The 20,796-nt window shown below is 43.1% G+C and overlaps 1 protein-coding gene across 1 annotated transcript; it reads right to left on the bottom strand.

Moving 5' to 3' along the window:
* Positions 1–14,218: 14,218 nt before the first annotated feature.
* LOC120845301 lies at positions 14,219–18,975 on the bottom strand. The gene is made up of 5 exons (XM_040503433.1): positions 18,903–18,975; positions 17,596–17,715; positions 15,282–15,542; positions 14,534–15,006; positions 14,219–14,338 (listed from the first exon to the last, which is right to left on the bottom strand). The coding sequence occupies exons 1-5, from the start codon at positions 18,973–18,975 to the stop codon at positions 14,219–14,221; spliced, it is 1,047 nt and encodes a 348-aa protein (XP_040359367.1).
* Positions 18,976–20,796: the final 1,821 nt, after the last annotated feature.

The raw sequence follows: 20,796 nt of genomic DNA, 5'->3' as shown, positions 1-20,796 counted from the left end.
ATGCGACATTACTCTCCCCTCAAAAAGAAGCTTGTCCCATTACAGCAAAAGATGGCATGTCTTTACCCGTACTTCGTCCCCGTTTATCTGCGGCTGTTTTTTCATCATGTTTGACGGCATCGGCGTTGGTGTGCCCGAAAGATGGTCATAAAAATATGTCCACGGTTCGATGACATCACACTCCACGTGACGACATGACGTACCATGATGTGTGACGCCGTATGATGATATGTAAAACAAATATTAGAGGGGCACTTAGGTATCCCTACATGGATTGAATGCGAAAGCGTTGCCATTCCTAACAATAGAGGAAAAAAAAAAGGAAGTGTCGTTGGGAATGGCAATGCTTTCTCATTCAATCCACGTAGGGATACCCAAGTGCCCCTCTAATATTTTGTGTGGAGTAGAGCTCAAATAAACGCCGTACGGTGCAGTATATCCACGATTAAGTTGCTGCTAGTCGTGAGGCTTAATGTTTTTGCACCAACAATACCATAGTTTTTCCTCGATTGCGACGAAGCGCCACTGCGCTACAAACTTGCTAGAAATTTCTGCATATGCGACCGCTTTCTTCTGGAAACCTATGGTGACCTGCCACTCACTTTTGGCCAAAGAACAGTGAAAATACCAGATGTGAAAACAGCCATAACAAGCATTAAAGAAATCAAGATGGGGGTCATAGCATTACCTTCCCAACGTTGCGAGACTAGCACAGGATTTCTGTTACTCGCCGTTTATAAGACAGGAGTCGACTTTTTCCGGTCTGATCTTGAAAACAAAGTTTGGTTCGGTTAATTTTGTAACAGAAGGCGCGTGCCTTCCCGTTTGGAGGGTCATTTTCTCGGTTCAAAATATGACGCAGAGTCCTTCCCATAAAAATGCATGGGTGCCCGCTAGGACTCTTCGAAATGATTAAATTAACTGAGGTCATGCTATACTCTGTTGCCACTCTAGAATAGCAAAGCCCCTTCCACAAAGCCCTTCACTCTTTTCAATAAGCAAACACTAGAGAGGAGGAGAGCCAAGAGGACACCACCAATCATGGCGAGCAAAGGGAATTGTGGGAGGGGCTTGTGCTATTCTATAGTTGCAACAGACTATAACAAAAGTTTACAGTACCATGAAAACAAAAAGACCAAGTATGCACAGATATTTGCAGGAAGTGTAGCAGGGACAGAATAGAAAAAAACTGCAGCTGCAATATTTACCCTTTAAATTTTCCTCGACAGCACAGCAGAGACGACATGCTGGTCGTCAGAGCCTGGAAAGCCACCCCTTTGTACTGGGAGCACATGTAGTCTGAAACAAACAACAAACAAAAAAATTAAATGCATGGACAATCCGCACATGCTGTTATTTCGCTTCATTGGCCGCTTCAGAGAAAGCAAGCATGCACACCGTTGTCCAACCATGTCAACTGCTAGCCGAATCTTCCTGCCGCCAGGATTAAGATATTGCTTGCGCTATAAAAAAAAAAATTACACACTACCCAGCTGGCACACTGAAAGTTCAAACATTGAAGAAACTAACTCATAAAACTTCAATGTAAGAGCTACACCTCGTGGACAATACACAAAAGTATGTTCAGTGTAAACCTTGGTGCACTGCAAGGCTGCTTTACCTCAGCCAGTTTGGAACATCTGCAGTTTCATTCTTTTCAAGATATTATGCCTGAAAATGTGTGACAAATTAACTGGGTTAAAATTTTTAATCGACACCCGGCCCAAATATTTAGGAAGTAGACTAGTGGGATAATTTCTAACTTACCACAATTATTTTCGGCATCCTGAAGGCGTCGCTTCAGGGTCCAGTTTTCATATTGGATCCACCTCACCCTCACAGCTGCAACCACACTGAAATGTTAGCAAAGTTTCAGGCAGGGTAATTAAACGTCTGCAGTTTCTCTCGAACACCGCTGTCACGAAATCTGTCTTTTTTGTCATTTTGTTCTGTTTAAGGCCACGGTCCCACTGAATGTGGCAGTTTAGGTACTTTTTGGCAGGCCATTACTCATCTCCTTTTAGATACTGTTTTGTGGGATTGATGTCATTCGAAAGGCAATGCAATCCTCTTTCATTTGATATTATGTATGCGTTGGTTTTTACTGTTCATGCGCATTTGTAGCGTTGCGAATATGATGGCGCGGACCCTCACTTGCTCCGCTAGTTCATGTTTTATGAACGATCCATTAAAGATAGCACGGTTCCAATATAGCAGTTTTGTTAAGATGATGTCGGAGCAGAATCTAACGATACACTTTTTTTATATTTCCACTACTTTGATTTTTTTTAATCCCTCCAAATATTGCCCTAAAATTGACATTTTTCAGCACAAATATGTTTTTAATGACAAGCGCTAGGGCAATGAAATTAGCTACAGATGTAGTGCTTATAATTGGTAATATACAGAAAAAAGTTTAATGTTGTGTAAAATTTTTTGTTTAGATATTTTATATCAAACGTAGCACTTTTTTGTGCTTCGAGTCATGGTAGTTCAAATGCCGCTGAAGAAATAATTAAACTATGATAAAACCTTTTATAACATTTAGAGCTACAATGGTTGCCCAAGAGGTGGACGATGGCTTTTTTTTTTCATTTTCAAAGTCATAACGCTCCAGGAGCCCTTCAAACTTACCTGTTTTTGACGCATATCTGTTTTGGACATCAAACATATTTATTGGCATTTAATAACATTTATTGTTTGGAATAGATATACATTGCGGTGTATTAAATTTTCACAATGATGTTGCTTTGGTTTCTTAATAGGTGTAGAGCTTAGCTAATTTTAAAAACAATTAAAAACTGTTTGGGTGTTTTGTTGCGCTACCTGGCGGATGGCAGTCAAACTGCTGATTTCTAGTGTTAAAAAAATTTCCGAGGGCGGCGTTGGCGTCTGTATCATCATCAATCTCCGTGTCTTTTTACCTTTACATTTAAAAAATATATTGGAAGATTTACTATCGATAAATGAATGGTTTAAGTACTGGGTCAGGCTAATAAATCTAAGACAAATAATTACACAAGCGTAGCGTGATATAATGCATTCATTATTCGATATGATTGAAATCAATAAACAATAAAGACGAAGACGAAAATAATACACCCGAGTTCACTTTATGCTTAGAGTCACTACATGAGCTTTAAAGTATCGGCACTCAGTTCCCCAATATTGGTTTGGGCGCCGCCATTTTGGGTCTTGCTCAGAGCAAACGCAACTGCCGATCATCATGATCCAAAAGTACGACTTCCTCAGCATTAGATGCGGTGCAAGGAAGCTGATGCAATATTGAAATTCTCTGTCGCGGGTTGTTTAAACATTTGTGAGGGACGGAAAAGCGTTTTCTGTGATTTAAGATAAAGCTCCATATAACTGGCAACCGTGATTTTAAAGCCAAGTGTCGTTACTGGGAACCGCAGCTAATTTACTGGCACAAGCGGGAACAATGAAGAAGAGGCAGGTGTCAAAAGGTAGTGGCTTGTAGAATCCACGGGGCTTACGTCATGGTTCCTCCAGGTATTACAAGCCTCTTGAACAAGAGCATGAAGTGTCATTAAATAAGCTACGCTTCAGAGTAGCGACACTTGGCCTTATTGTGGCTTAAAATCATGGTTGCCAGTTATTTGAAGCTGTATCTGAAATCACAACAAACGCTTTTCCGTCCTCCACTTTAAACAATTTTCGACAAAGCAAAGCAACATTACATGAGCTTCCTAACACCGAATCTAATGCTGAGGATGTCGCACTTTTGAATCATGACGATCGGCAGTTGCGCCTGCTCTGCACAAGCAACAAAATGGCGGCGTTCACAACACTGTCGGGGAAGAGAGTGCCGATACTCTAAGCGCAGCTCATTTATTGGCTCTAGTTCCCGCGAAACTCCTTTTCCCTGACGGAAACTGAAAGTAAATATGAATAATACATCATTATTATAGCTTATTTAGTTATAACAAAATACACATAATGAGAGGAGGAAGCGGGCGGGTAGGAGAAACGCCGGTTTTATGTGCGACCGTTCTAACAGTCTCAAAAGAAAGAACGCACGAGCTTGCGCTGGTTAAAAAAAAAAAAAGCATCAAAAGAAAAGATGCGGCACGCTGTGTTCTTTGTTATTATGCGTCTAATTGCAAATTGTTGTGTCTATGTTTATACAGCCGGAAGTTAGTCTGCCTTAGTGGACGTCTGGTGTCTCAGCTGTAGATGAACAATTTAGCCAGTGCGGTACAGCCGCAAACCTGGGGTCTTTAACGTGCACCACGCAGAAGTGATACACGACCGCACGCCGGTACGATGCTCTTCCAGATCGAAACGGGCAGGGGCGGGGTGGCTTCTGCAGCGCGAGCTTTCGCTCCAAGTGCTCCGAGCTGGTGTGCGCTAGACCATGCACTCGGCCACCGACCCTTGTGCGTCTAATTTATATACAGGTATAAGTATTTGAAGATGGACGATGGACGTCGATCGTCTCGAGGTAATGTAACGTAATAACAATGTATAAATAATAAACTTGTTGAAGGACTGAACGACTAAATTTTTCAATTCTTGGATTGTAATATGGCGGTAGCCTATCGTACTTACTGTTGATGAAGAGCAATATGAGGTGACGAGGTAATTATTAATTGATTAGGCTCCATAAGGACGACGACATTACTGGGTGTCGAACCACAGCGTACAGTGCCAGACTTGTTTCAAGTATCGTGTACCCAAAGACTTTCTTCACCCGCAACAGTATAAGGTAGCATCAATGAGGATGCTGCTTTACAACTGTACGTGGAACAGGAAAACTGCACTGTGCAGAGGTGCGGCTTATTCGTTAATATGAGGGACGGATTTCTAGCACCATTCCCTGATTGACTGCTTGGAACAAATGGCCTCGTTGACGTAAAGTGTCCCCGTTCCAAAAGATTCTTGAAGCATACTTAAACCGCAAAGGAGTATGAGGTGAAAAATAAGAAAAAGGAGCCTGGTGCGAAAGGTCCAAATCACCACCATAGCTCCTACTATCAAATACAAGGGCAGTTACATAATATCAGAATCAGAATCAGTTTATTTTTGTCACAGCGCTTTTACACACATGTGACAAGGGGGGCCAGGAAAAAAAGCTGCAAGTTTGCAGCTTGACGGGTTCCTGCCCCCCAAAAAACACAGGGCAGAGCGGCACTGTCATCAAAAACACACACAAAAAAACAGTGAAAATAACTGATGTAACATGATATTTAGCAATATATTAAGCATCGTCTCAATACACATTGAGATAGATAGATATAACAAACATAAGGCAAAGAATCTATTTATTACCGGCAAGTTTAAGTTTTATGGACATTTAACGAAAGTTTACCAACACTCATCTCCAGACACGAAAGAAAAACACAATAAAGATAACTTATATAAGATATCGCATAAAATAAGTGTCATTGGAAATAGGTTGCGCTTCAAAAACAGACTGAAGTAGAAAATATACCAAACATATGACAAACATTTTCACTCAATATAAGAAAGCCTCAGTTCTATGGGCATTTAATGAAGGTGAATCAACTTCTTGGGAATATAAGGTGTTCAACAGTGACGGTAATCTGTAACTCAACCTCTGGAAGCCAAAATTAGTTCTAGATGATGGGATTCTCCATGGACGCCAATGGCGTGAGGAATATAATGATACATTATTTTCAAGTTTAGCGAGGTCAAAAATTACTGTAATATGTTCTCTTAAGGCACGATGATATGTGACCGTTAATCTATTAGAGTACATGTTAGATACGTCAAGTATTTTATGCTTTGCAAATAAAGGAAGAGAACTATGGTCACGTGGGACATTTTCAATTATCCTTATTGCTTTTTTTTTGCATTAACCTCAACCTGTCAAAGTTACTTTTTGTTGTTGTCCCCCATACCAGGTGGCAATAACAAAGAATTGAGTGAAAAAGGGAATTATATACTAATTTTTTTATAGTTGCAGGAAATACATTTCTATATTTGTTCATTATCCCTACTACTTTACAAAGTTTTTTATGTATGTAGGATACATGGGGATTCCACGACATGTGTTCTGAGAACACAACGCCGAGGGTCTTCACGCTGTCAACGCATTCTACTATATTTGGCCCAAAGTACAAATCTCTGGACAATGTGATCCGTGATCCTGGACATTTAAAAAGGACTGCTTTTGTTTTGGACGGGTTTATTGATAGAGAATTAATGGCGACCCAGTGTGTTAACTTGCGTAAAAAATAGTTTCCTTTGGAAGTGAGTAGGTCTTCTCTTGAGTCAGAAAAAAAGATGCTGGTGTCATCTGCATACATAATCAGCCTGGCGGAAGATTCTATCTTTGTAATATCATTGACGTAAATAATAAACAACAGGGGACCTAATATGCTTCCCTGGGGAACCCCAGACGAAATACGCTGCATGTTGGATGACGAGTTTCCAATCTGAACATATTGGTGGCGATATTCTAGGTAGGACGCAAGAAGTGATAAAGGTATACCACGTATACCATAACATTTTAACTTGTCAAGAAGAGTCTGGTGGTTTATCCGATCGAACGCTTTGCTAAAGTCTATGAATATCCCTAAAGTTAAAAGTTTATTCTCAAAATTTTCTAATATTAATTCTTTCTGTACTAGTAAAGCTGTTTCTGTGGACCTATGTTTTCTAAAGCCGAATTGTGATTCCGACAACAAACAGTATTTCCCCAGAAAATTAAAAAGTCGAGAGCACATAATTTTTTCAATGGGCTTTGAAAATATAGGAAGGATGGAAATTGGACGGTAGTTACTCAGATCATTCCTATCCCCACCTTTATAAAGAACAGAAACCTTAGCAATCTGCATCCTCTTCGGGAAGATACCGGATGATAATATAAGATTATACAAATGAGTTAAGCACGGAAGTATCAAATCCAAGACAAATTTCACAGGTCCGATTTGGAGATCCTCGCAGTCATGACTACGGCTATTTTTTATGTTCATAAATGTGGAGAAAACTTCGCCTTCATTGGTAGGATTTAAAAAAATGGTTTCATTGCAGGTGGTAAAATTACTTATGGCTGTACTGTTATAAGTACTGCTTCCCACACTGACAAAGTAGTCATTAAATTTATTGCTAAGTTCGGTACCGGATACTTCCCTATTATTAATGGTCATGCTTTCAATACCGGCCTGGTTCGGGTTCCGCATTAGGGAGTTCAAACGCTTCCACATAATTTCGGGCTGCCTAAAACAAGAGTCATCAAATTTGGCAGAAAAATAACGTTGTTTTGCACGTTTTAACTGCGTATTGACGAAGTTTCTAAATTTTTTGAATTCACGCAACTTTACTTCGTCTCGAGTTTTAAGAAAGGAATCATACAAAAAATTTCTTTTTTTAATTTGTTTCAAAAGCTGTTTACTGATCCAGGGCTTTCGAGACTTTTTGTTGACATAAATTGTTTTGTATGGAAACGCTGTGCAGTAGGCACGTTTTAACTCGTTTAAGAAAAGGTCATAGCATTCGTTGACATCATTACACCGTAGCACATGACTCCAATCAATATTGATAATATTTTCTCTAAATATGTTATGCGTTTCACAACTTATGTCTTGTAATATTAAAGGAGGTCTTATGGTCTCTTTTAGTGGGATATCTTGGTTAACAAACATGAATATGGGAAGGTGATCACTGAGCCCATAACTAAGAACACCAGCAGTGATATTGCTCTCATCATGGTTGGTCATAAAAAGATCGATCAATGTTGATGATGAGCTTGTAATTCGTGTCGGTGGTAAAATCACATTACAAAAGCTATTAGACGTCAATAAAACAATCAATTCATCTTTGAGGCGAGAGTCTTCTAACATATTTATATTGAAATCGCCACCGAGGAACAACTGACATCTTTCATCATTGACAGAATGAAATAAATTTTCTAAGAAGCTAATAAAGGCCGCAACGTTTCCAGTAGGTGGGCGGTATAAAACTGAGTATATATCACGGTTTTTTCTTATACAAAGTGCTTCGTAGTCCGGCGTCACAATAGAATAATCGCTGAGCAGCTCAAATCCCGAAACACTAGTCTGCAATGACACACCGCCACCACGACCGTAACCCCGATTAAGGACAAAATGACTGTAACCCGGTAGAACAAAAAAAGCGTCATCATCTCTGTACCACGTTTCGGTGAGCATGACCACATCAAAAATGGTATCTAGTGACTCGAAAAGCAACGTGAGTTCGTCACCTTTTAATCTGGCTGATTGCACATTTAGGTGAAATAAGCTTAATGATTTATTAGTCCGCTGTATTAAATATCGGTTTAGGACTTCTATTGTCACCGTTCCAAGATTTCCAGCCATATCGGAAAAAAAAAATAAAAAGATTGAAGTTTTCATGAAAGTAGCTTTCGGCTAGCAGATCTTATCAAGATCTCTTTCATCGGAAATTGTAACGATGGGGGCATTGTCTGCCTTGCGAGCAAGAATCTTGGCATTTCGCACCCAAACGTATCGCCATTGCATCTCACGCTTTCGTGACGTTGCCATTCCAAGTAGTCTTTTCAGGGTGGGGCATAAATGCTCGTTTACGTAAACAGGCGTTAGCATCTGGAAGACCTAGGTCCCGGCATGTAATCTTTCTTTTCTTTGCCTTATCGAGAACAGCGTCTCGTTTTTGCCGCCTTTGAAATTGGACTATGACGTTACTTTTCGTCACCTCCCTAGTCGGAACGCGGTGGCAAGTTTCGATGTCGGTAAAGGTAATTTGCTCTCCGATTAGGTTCCCGATTTGAAATATTAGATCCGTGATGCTTTCCGTCTCGGTCTTTGGAATTCCCTTTACCTCAAGATTGTGGCGCCTCGAATATTGTTCACACTGGAGAAGTCTTTCTTCATTTTCTTTTAATGATTTCGCCAGCTGATCATATTTTTCACCGAGTTCCGTGTTTGCCCTTCGGAGGGCGGCGTTCTCGACTATAACAGACTCAATCTTTTCCTTGAATTCTTCAAAGTCCTTATTGATGAAGTTCATCCCATCGTTTATTCCCTTCAGCTCTGTATGAATGTCTCGAAGTTCATTGCGGAGATCCCTTTCTAATGTTTCTCTCATTATCTTACATTCTTTTTTAAATTCTTCTTTCAGTTCAGTCATTAATTTTGTCATATCTTTCGCCATGACAAGACCCGAAGAAAGACAGACACACGTAAACAATACCGTTAAAAGCAAGCAAGGCAGCAGCAGCAGCAACAATAGTACAAGTCAAAAAGAGAAGTACAGTTACTAACCTGCAGAAATTTACAAGTCTTTTAGATGATGCCGTTTGCCACCGCCGCTGCTGCCAAGTGAAAACGCAGAAGAGATGATCCCGTGCTTTTGTAGGGTCCCGCTGGTGGTGTCGACGCTGGTGGACCAGTCAGCCGGACTGTCGTTGTCTGCAGTGGCGCTGTGGTCAGGCCGCGGATGATAGGGCTGAGCGTGCAGGCTTGAGAATGTGCCGATGCAGCGAAAACTGCTCCCGCACTGGCGATGCTGCCGTGATCTGCAGAAATTTACAAGTCTTTTAGATGATGCCGTTTGCCACCGCCGCTGCTGCCAAGTCAAAACGCAGAAGAGATGATCCCGTGCTTTTGTAGGGTCCCGCTGGTGGTGTCGACGCTGGTGGACCAATCAGCCGGACTGTCGTTGTCTGCAGTGGCGCTGTGGTCAGGCCGCGGATGATAGGGCTGAGCGTGCAGGCTTGAGAATGTGCCGATGCAGCGAAAACTGCTCCCGCACTGGCGATGCTGCCGTGATCTGCAGAAATTTACAAGTCTTTTAGATGATGCCGTTTGCCACCGCCGCTGCTGCCAAGTGAAAAAAGATAGTTTCGTGATTTAGTTATATTTACACTGAAGGGCATTGATATCCAACGTATTCAGAGAGACACCTCCTGGTCAACCAACATAGAGCCTTTTCTACTCAAGTTTTACATGGAAGGCCCCACTTCCGCTGAAATTCCTCACGTAGACTAGTTGTCCGACCGATTAAACTGCCATTACTCTCTATCTGGGAATCTCTCGATCTTTGTTCGTACCCTATTGAAAAAAACAGTATGATTCTCAACCCGGCATACCCGAATTTGAACTGGGCAAAATGGAAATCGAACTGATTAAACTGGCGATATAAGAAAACAAACTGGCCGAATTGGAACATTAACAAGCCAAACTGGCACCTTAACCTGCCAAACAGGCAGCCAGACTTGCCAACCATGCAGACAAACTTGCCAAACAGGCAGCCAAACCTGCCAAACAGGTTCCCGAACTGGCTAAACAGGAAACAAAACTGGCCAAACAGGCTGCTAAACTTGCCAAAAAGGAAGCAAAATTGCAAAACAGGCAGCGGAACTTGCCAAATGGGAAGCAAAACTTGCCAAACTGGGGAAACAGGCAGCTGAACTTGCCAAACAGGCTAAACTGAGTGCTAGACAGGTGAAAGTGGTAGCAGAACTGGTCCTACTGGTATTCAAACTGTTCAAAATGGTGACTGAACTGGTTACACTGATAATCAAACTGTTTTTCAAACTTGTAGCAGAGCATTGTGGTGGAACTGATCAAACTGGTAGCTAACTGCTCAAACTGGTAGTCAAACTGTTCAAATTGGAAATCGAGCTCCTCTAACAGGCAGTTGAACTATTCAAAATCGTGTATATATACCGAAGAAAGGTTGTTTTATAATCTGCCTAGCAGCACACTTTGGTAAATTACTTCATAAATGTAATTTAATTATAGTTACAACGTTTGCCGCCTTTTGCTCCAGCTTCCCAGAGCTGTGGTCTAAACAAGCAAAACTATACCTTTGTCCGAAATAAGGTAATTACAATTAGAACTACTGGACAAAAAGTAATTCATTGCAATTTACATTACTTTTAGAAAGTAAAAAATTTGGGGGTTTTACGTGCCAAACCAACGACGGGCATCTGGCACGCCCCAGCGGAGGACTGAGGATTAATTTCGACCACCTGGGGATCTTTTGACGTGCAACCGAAAGCTCGGTTACACGGCGTCTTCTCCACAATAAGCCTCCGTCAGATTGCGGGCACCTCGGCCGGGATTCGAACCCGCCACATGGGGATCCGTAGGCCGACGCTCTCGAGCCACCGAGGCGGCTACTTTTAGAAAGCAATTTCACAATGGCATTACTTTCTTTGAACTTTGAACCACGCCGACGTGGTTCAAAAGGCTCTGTCCGCTAATGCTGCCGACCACCTGCCAGATTCTGCAAAGGCTGTTCGACAGTAGTACTGTGCCAGGAACGTGGCAATGAGCTTTGGTCACTCCGCTACACAAGGGAAAAGGAAGCCGACGAATGAACCAAAACATTACCGTCCTGTGTCAATCACCTCGATTGTCTGTCGAACATTTGAAAGGATAGTTAACAGCCAGCTTCTCAACCACGTTGAAGAATCCGGCTATCTCTCCGACAGTCAGAATGGCTTTCGAAGAGGTCGCAGCTGCGAATCAGCACTGGCAACTATTACCCATTTTATCAGTGATCACATGGATAATCGAACCATGAGAGATCTAATCCAACTTGACCTAAGCAATGCATTTGATATGCTCGACATTAACCTCCTGCTTGAGAAGCTTACACACGCAGGCATACACGATTTCCTATTCACCTGGATATCAAGCTTTCTGCAGAATCGCAGCCAACAAGTTGTGTACTGTGGGGCACGCTCTACAGAGAGGGTCATGTCATCAGGAGTGCCACAGGGCTCTGTCCTCGCTCCGACGCTCTTTCTCATATTCGTGAACGACATGCCACGCAATGACAAGTGTATCCTAGTGCAATACGCAGACGATACATCAATCGCGATGACAATTTCGTCCCAGTCTGACGCACGTCACTTGCAAAACCATCTAGAAGATGTAGAGAGATGGATCTCAAGACAACACCTAAGCCTGAGCGCATCCAAGAGTTCCGTGATACGTTTCTCAAACTGCAAAAAACAGACAATTGCCTTGTATATACTGTAGCAGGCACTCCACTGCGCACATCAGACCACCTGCCTATCTTAGGTGTCACGTTTTCCCAAAACTTGGATTTTTCCGCACATATTGCCGGCATTATCGCGCAGTCTTGCAGGACGCTTGGCCTCATCACCCGCGTCGCAAGGCCAGGTGGGCCAGCGGTCCTGCAGGCACAATATACATCCTTAGTCCTGCCTTCATTGGAATACTGCTCTGCATGCAGTTTGGTCTCCCCCTCAACAACATCTAATTGAGAGACTGTAGAGCGTGCAGCGCCGTGCAACCCGCAAAATTTGCGCCTGGTCCCTGGCACGACTGACGTGCCGTACCACGCACGGCTCAGAAAACTTGGCTGGCGGCCCCTCGATCAGAGACGAAAGATTTCTCGAGTCTGCGTGCTGTGCTGATTGCTCAATGAATCTCTTTCGGGGACTCGCCTATCGGCCGCCGTGCGTCTCGGTAGAAGATCAGGTCAGCTCGAACTTCTTCGAGGCAGGACTGTTCGTCACAGCGAATCCCTACTGCCCGCCGCCATTAGAGACTTTTTGACCATCCCATTAGCTTCTCGTAGCCCTCTGCCCACATCACACGATGAATCCCGGGAACTTTGCAAGGTATTTGCGAGACGAATGCCTTCGCATCTGCAGACATCATGATCTTCACTCCGTCACCCTCTCCTCTTGAATCATCACCATTGCCACCGCCACCAGCAACATCATCGTCATCACCACCACCTCCATCATCACCGCCATCATAATTTTAATGCTTAATTCTAAAGCTGGGTAGTATTACTCCCAACGGACACAGCAGCAGGCTGGCAGAGACACACGCGTAAGGGTTTTTGCCTATCTGCTTTGCTTGGCAGACCGCCGTGTACGGACCAATTTAAGTGCAAATAAATCACTCAGTCAATTACCATCCTTTGAGATACCCGACGTCAATACTTTCATATAACAGCATATGTCGGTCCGAGACCTATAGCAAAAATCAGATCTGTAAACTATGGCACTGTACTTTACTACCTTAGTTTCGCAAGGTCGTGGATTTCATTAGTGATGTGATAAAAAATACTTGGCTCAGTCAAAAGTTACGAAGGAATACACAAGAATACTCATTCCGAAACCAAAAAAGCATCCTCGTAGGCCATTAAAACGTTTTATTTAACAAAAAGTGCAAGGGAAAGAAAAAGCTCTCATCTTACTGGTGTTCCCCGTTTTTGTTCATAAAACGTTCCAGTGGACCAGAACGTTTTCTAGCTTTGAGAGGAAAAGGCTTAACCACATGTCGGCTCATGCAACTTTTTATGTTTTTATTTGTAACTTTTGACTCGAGCAAGTTTCATCAATATTATCACATATAAAATTTCCACCACCTAGCTGAACTTGTATGGTAAATTACAGTGTTGTACTTCAGAAATCCGAATTTTAGGTCTATTTAAGTCTGGGCCCGACACACAGACCACCCGGTAGTGGTCTTTATCCCTTAGTGCAATCAGGCAGCAGTGCTTTATTTTTCTTTCCACTTTAGTACATTTGATAATATGCAATGCTTTACACAATAAAACCATTTTGACAGAATATAGCATCTAAAACAAGCAGCAAAGGACATAAATAGAACATGGTTGATGACAGTGAAGTTCAACAATGACAAAGCATGAAATGCAACGACTCTGCATCATTACCCAAAAGAAGGTATTACCCTCTTTAGAGGTCTGCTCAAGCGCAGCACAGCAAACTCAAGCCAAAAAGTGCACAAACATGCACCACCAAATGCATTTTAAGTTTGAAAGAGAAAAGTAATGAAGTATGTGCGATCACATGCAAGCGGTAATATTCTTCGGTTCTATCCACAACCCCTACCCATTTCGATCTGGATGAGCATCGTGCTGGCACATGTTTGTGTATTACTATTGCATGATGCACATTAAAGACCCGAGTCTAGCGGTTACACTGCACTGGCTAAATTGCTCATCTACAGCATAGAGAGCTGTCGCATCACTTAAATGGCAGATAGACATTGCGCTCTTTAAAACTGATAGTGTATGTGGCCCATTAAACTGTTAATTAAAACATCAATCAACACATTTTGATTAATTAGTCAAAATATTGTGACGTTTATCCACTCATCTAATGTCTGCCGAGCCCCAGAAGTACACAGAGAAGACGGAATCTATGTACCCAACACACGCTTTTTTAAATTCTGTAAAGAATGAGGAAAAAAAAGCCCTGTATACATGTTAAATAACTTTAGTCCCTCTCAATTTTGTTCGGCATGTCGCACACAAAGCACTTGCTGTCAGCCGGAAACACCATGAAAAGGCAGTTGGCCTTAATGTCCTCGGGTTTCAGCACCTTACAGATGTCTACCTGCGAAGGAAAACATTCCTTTATATGCTCAGGAAAGAGTGGTGTCTCCCGTAACACCAGCCGTCTGCAAAGGAGCGTGCACCCGAGACCAGCAACATGGAGAATTCTCTTAATTCTGAAATACTCCCCATCAGCAGTTGACACTACAGTGGTGTCACTCTTTGAAGCTCTTGTGTATGCGGTGCTATGGAACACCTGCCCCTTGTACACAAAACGCTGGTATTCCAAAGCGCTGCCAACTGTGCCTGTCCCACCGTAGACCTCTAGCGCACGTTCCTCGATAGCTGTTAGAATGGCAGCTTTTTCACGTCCTAGCAAGCATGCTTCATCAACATAGCAGGCATTCTGGATGTGTGAATAATCAAGAAATCTTTCACACACACTCCGCTCATTGGCAGTGATTGCCACGTTGCTATCTGCCAGAAGGCATTCAAGCTGCTGCGTCATTACGACTCGCTCTATGATTTGATCCGGAAGTCCTCTAGCTGCAGAGACCAGCTTCACCAACTTTCCGTTTCCTCCCTCGAAAACAAATGCGGATTGCGCCCAAAGTGGTCCCAACTGACGCACGGAGTTTGGCAGGTGGAGGAGCTGGTGCACGTTGAACGTAAGCGAAGCCACTCCATACAAGGCCTCACAGCGACCAACAAAGTCGATCAGCAGATTTTCTGAAAACAAAAAAAGAAGCATGCACAGGATATAATCTCAGACTATAAAATGAATGCATAACATTAACTGAAATTTCAAATGCCGTGCAGCTCATTGGATGATTTTTGGGTGTGATTTCCTACCACAGTTACCTGATTTGCATGCTCTGAGACTTTACACACAACATTCTGTCTAATCAATGCGGGTAGATCTTGACACTCCCATGAGACTGTCATACGGTATAAAAAAAAGACCTTTATGAGGCAAATAGGAGAAAAAAAAGTATGAAGCTTACCTGCACGCTTGATCTCGTCGGCTGTGTTGGTGTCACGTAGCAAGATGTGTATTGCTTGCGAGAGCTTGGAGAGATGTTTCCAATACTCCAGAGGCAGAATGTCCACGAGGCAAGGAAGAGCATAAAACAGAAGCCAGAGTCTCCACTCTGACGCTTTCCAGAAACTGCGCTCGTTGAGTGAACGAGGCAGCCTTGTCACACAGTGTGGTGGCTTGATCTGGAGGAGGCGGCTGTTGACCCGTGCCACGCAGGATGGTGCTCCTGTAAGCAACATAAGTGACTGGGCACATGAGTAATTTATCTTGCTTTAATAACCATATATGAGGCTGTGTACAAAGTACAACCACTCGAAAATGTATTCATGAAAGTTCGCCTCCCCAGAATTTTGAGGCTCAAACCCGAGGTTCAAAAGTGAAAAGTCAAACCCTGAGGAACAAGCACATATCAGACAACAGGTCAGCTCGATGTTTGATCTGGTTTCGGCATGGCCAAAGCGACGTGGTACAGAAAGTCCATTTCACAGCGAAGTAGAAGCTTACACTACATGTTAACAAGTGGTGACAGCACTGTATGTTTGTCAGCTTCTGCAAATGTGGTTGTGGGTGGTCTCAAAAGCCATAGATCAAGCATGTGCAGTGCGCCGTGCAAGTACAAAGAGTGACAATCAGCAAAATACAGTGGACATAACATAAAGCATATATTGGATGCACTCTGGCCATCAAAGATGGGCAGCCATGCTATGATTTTGCAAAACACAAACTAAAATTGAATGCCGTGACCATTTTGAAGAAAATCAACGTTGTTTTGTAAATAAACATGCTAAAATGACACTGTTACCATTACTATACGTAATATTTTTATTAGCTGCAACAAAATTTAAAGAAAAAAGAAAATGGGAGGTAGGGTAAATTGGGCCCGGGGCATGGTGGCCACTAGAAAAAAGGCAAATTTGGGTAATTAGTTAGCTAATGAACTAAGCTTGACCTTATAATGGTTTAGCCGTGCCGTCAAATTCTCGTTAAAAATTTGTGAACGCTACAGGGCCGAGAAATGTCACCCTGGTACACGGTGCCAAGTTGAAACTAAGAGAGCAAAAGCGCCGGTGACTTCATTGCTTTGTGTCACACTGCTGATGTCAGCTGCGGTGCGGGCACGTGGGTTGAAGCTATCGCAGCCGGCTTGGCTTGTTTAAGTGAAGCCGGCTGCAATAACGTCGATTCACGTGCCCCGCCACAGGGGACGTCAGCAGTGTCATGCAAAGCGATGACATTACCGGTGCGATTGTCCGCTTTGTTTCAGTCCGATGCTCAGTACCGTGACATTTCTCGACCCCATAGTGCCTACCACAAATTCTTTAATCAAAATTTAATGGCACCGTTAGACCATATTGAGGTCAAGCCTACATCCTCTAGACATATTAGGTGCACTCAAGTGAAAAACTGAAAAGTTAATATAACATTTGAGTTAGTCGCTAACAATTGTTACCTAATTTCGCCTTTTTTTCTAGTAGCCACCATGGCTACTAACACTGCCTCAGGGCTCACATTACCCTATTTCATGTTTTATTTTTTTGAAAATTTGGAGCAGCTAACAAAGACACCTGTATCGATAACATTTTGCTTAGCGATTGTTATATGTATCTGTAAATATACTTAGTTTTAGATACATATTAAAAAATGTGACAAGCAGCTGTAGAGCTAATCAAAATCGGTCAACCAGCCTGGCAATTCTATTTTGCCCAATCTATGCCTAATCTTCTTGAAGGTTAAGCTAAAATTCTGATTTTCCAGATCTGGAGATTTGGCAAAACCTTGGCAACCACTAATGGCTATTGTGTCAGCTTCAAAGTGGACGAAAATGCTGCTATATATAGAGTTACACCTAGAAGATATTCTGATAAAAATGATTAATAGCATGAAGATGAATTTGAGACTGTGCGAAACCCAGACCCCATAAAATTTGTACCTTGCGATCTCGGACTGAAAGTCCGAGGTTGCAAGGTTCAAAGTATTCAATATCTTCAAACTTTCGAACTCGAACCTTGGGAGGTTTGCAACATCTTTAGGTTTGCCCGGACTGTGGAGCTAGTAACAAGGGGGGACCCTCACTGGAGAACTCCCTGCTTCTGCTCAGTGGGCAAGTAACGAGCAGGAAACGCGAATAGTACTAGTATGTAAAGATTCAAGTCAGGAATTGGCCTGGTAAACACCATTAAGGTAAAAATAGGTCGAAGAGGTGCCACAAATTATGAAAAGAGCAACTTATGCGCCAACTTGTAACTGGAAATGAGACATTTTGGTACTGTACGACGTACCTATGTAGAACCGTTTTTGAGAGTTGGATGAAGAAAGCAGCAGTTCTGTAAACTGCTTTGCTGCTCCTTGAAGAACGGCGTGCATATACTCGACGCTCACTCCGGCCACAAGATCAAATCCTGAAAGTAAATGTTACATGTCTCTCAGTTTCTAACTCTAGGGACTGCAAAAAAGCATGCAACTGACAAATCACAAGTTCAATAATTCCAAGAGTATAGCTGGTAACAGTTCATGACATTGAATCTTTTAGTGTACCTCCTGCTTTTTCGGTGAAAGAAAAAATATTAGTATATTAACTCCGCAAGTATGCTGGTCAGCTACTCTGTGAATTGGAAAATCAAAACATCAATTAGGTGTTCCAAAAGGTTTCTCTGAAACCGAAATAGAGTACAATTTTATTGAACGGTCGATTGCCGATCAGAGAATATTGACAGGTTTTACCATCGAAAACCATTACAAAATGCTCTTCTTAGCGCTTCGTACAAATGAGCATGGACGTGAATTTCAGAAGAAATTTGCGTGTATGTACTGCCTCTACTGTCTGTTTCAACGGCATCTTTCTTAGAGACCACTGTTGGCTAAGCTTATGAGAAAAAAAAAAAAAATTAGGGGGGAGGTGGCACTCTTACAAGCATAGGAAGGCAGAATGCTAGCCCTGCCTCTGCCGTGGCCCTATGAATTTTTCCCCAAGCTTTGCAAAGGAGGGAAGGAAGGGAACAGTCTTGTCTTTCTCTTGAGATTACACAGCAACCACAAAACTTGTGGCTCAGCAGTGTTACGTGTGAGTATACTTGTGTCACGCTTGTGTCAGTATGCTTGTGCAAAGTACTTCGCATCTTTCAGTTGGGCGCCACTGATCACCGATTTTTCCACTGTTGCAGCCTGAAATAAGTATTGGCTTGCAAACTTAAAATAGAAAATTAATTCACAGCGCATCCAAGTAGCCCGTCGTAACATCAGCTAACAGACCTTGGGGAGAAATTGGGGGCACGGCTGTGGTCATCTTCGCTGAGCATCTGCTACTGAACATTTGCAAATCAACAGTGCATTGAGAGTACAAAAGTATGTAGTTCATAATCTCAGAAAGTAAGAATGTAACATATCAGAGTACAGTCGGAACCCAAAGAGATTAGCACAATTAAGTGATTAACGTGCGGAGCATTGTGCTATTCGAAAACAGAATCAAAATCACAAAGATTTTGTGTGACTAATACTTTCTGTTCTCAGTGTGAAACAGTTTGCTTCGATCGCTTGAACCTTGGATAATCTCACCCTGTTCTTTAGACATTCAGGGAAAAAGCCACACCTGGTAGATTCATTAGCGGAGAAGGACCCTTGATTCCATTTATGGTGATCCCCAATCTCAAGGAAAGCTGCATATCTTGGACCACAAGCTCAGATGTTCTTGGAGCCGGTGGTTCCTTGGGCACGTAGCGCATGCTTCCTGTGAATAAAAATAAACGAAAATATATTATGAGGTTGCACCCAGTAGGCTCAGAAAAACATAATGTTTAGTTTGAACTGCAATGTGCACGTGCAAGAAGACCGATACATACCTTCCAGGTGTTCCCCACTTATGAGGCACCAGGGACATCCAAACGAGCCGTTGAAAAGTACCATGTTCTGAACTGCTGCCCTCGCAGGTGCGTCGACACAGCAGCAGAGCACATAAGCTCTGGACCTGTGCATCTCAGAGCTATGCTCCCACATCACGGGCGTCATGCTTTTGACTTGATCAACAAACTTTGCGAGGAAGGCAGTCATGTTTGGATGGCCTTTTCCGAACCAAAGTCCGGCTAGTGTGGTGTGCTTGAAGCGGATGCTTGGAGGGAGCTCATTCACAGTGAATTGAATAGGCCAAACAGACGTTTTGGATGACACGAAGAGAGGACTGCCGTCTGTGTTAAAAGTCAAAGAAAGATCACTGTCCCCCATCCCAGTCTTTCTGCGCAGAGCATCATAGGCTTCACCTGTTGTTATGTCAGTGACACCACTTCCGCTTGATGAGGTACTACGTTCCATGGCAAGCTTCAGGAGGTTGTTGTGAAGAAGCTCCTTGGTCTTCTCAATAACGAAGGACAGTTGCTTCGTCATGTCAAGCATTACGAAGTAGGATCCATTCTCTTTTAGCACCTTCAGATCTATCCCTTGCTGGCACACTGAGCAGCTGGCTGCAGTCTCTGCGTCTTCCAGAACTGCTCCACAGCCCTCACAAAGGTAGTAGTGGCGAACCAAGTTTTGCGTCGTTGCTGACCAAAGCTTGCGGAAAGCATATTTGCTTTGCGGCACGACTTGCCTTCCAAACAGGGCATTGATGAGCACGAGCAAAGAATCGAGGCCCGACCACGTCATGCCCTGCGATACGACGTGGGCCATTATCATGGCGATGGCGCCGGCTTTTGTCGTCGTAGAATGGGGAAGTGTCTCCGTCCCGAACTGATTGAAACAGGACGACAGAAAGTGTTCGAGCAAGGGCTGTGGTACAGGGTCATTTCCATTCATCTCGTCATCATCATCTCCATAGTCCTCACCAGAGTTCACGACGTCGTCTTGAACATCGTAGCTCTCGTCGCTAGCATTTAACGATTCCGAACGCTCGCGTTCGGCATCTGTGCTCAATTCGGATTCTTCGGAATGGCAGTCCTCGTCATCAGAATTATTCCCAGCGGATTTTAGTGCTTGGGGAACTCGAGTTAACGGGGTGAGCACGTCATGAGGGGGGTCTCCAGGGTCCTGAGCATCCCTTGTACTGTGAAAATATTGCGTTGATCTAGGCATCACAAAAGGCTCACTCTCTGCCAAGTAACATTTCCGACGCTTGGCACCCGGTGAGCTTTCCATTGCAGCTAAAACTTAACAGACAAAGAACTTGGCGCCACCTGTTGAAAGGATAATGGAGACCATAGTCAATGAGACTTGGATTGACTACGTTCTAGGTGTTTGTGAGCAATCGGAACCCGGTTTCTTACACCGGAAAAATAAAATAGAACTATACTCCGTTTAACCTTCAGTCCGAGCGCAGCGGACGCTAGGAGCCATCGAAGCCAATCCCGCGTAGAGAGAGTGTCATGTGACCTTGAGCTCCCTGCGCCGCTCTGCCCAACCGGCAGGTCACGCGATTTTCTCCCGGCGCTGGATAGGCTGGAATAGCTGGTGGCGTCCACTGCGCTTGGACTGATGGTGGAACGGAGTATAGTAAA

Source organism: Ixodes scapularis, unplaced genomic scaffold (assembly GCF_016920785.2).
Source record: "Ixodes scapularis isolate PalLabHiFi unplaced genomic scaffold, ASM1692078v2 PGA_scaffold0__279_contigs__length_252992795, whole genome shotgun sequence".
In the NCBI taxonomy this organism is placed as follows: Eukaryota; Metazoa; Arthropoda; class Arachnida; order Ixodida; family Ixodidae; genus Ixodes; species Ixodes scapularis.
This window is presented reverse-complemented; position numbering and strand designations above follow the sequence as displayed.

Excerpts from the sequence above, each read along its gene's own strand:
- LOC120845301 (XM_040503433.1), bottom strand. The coding sequence starts at position 18,975 with ATGCAGCTTTCCTTGAGATTGGGGATCACCATAAATGGAATCAAGGGT. Across the intron at positions 17,716-18,902 it reads TCCGCTAATGAATCTACCAG|GATTTGATCTTGTGGCCGGA; the intron begins GTGTGGCTTTTT and ends ATTTACTTTCAG. Across the intron at positions 15,543-17,595 it reads TCAAAAACGGTTCTACATAG|GAGCACCATCCTGCGTGGCA; the intron begins GTACGTCGTACA and ends TGTTGCTTACAG.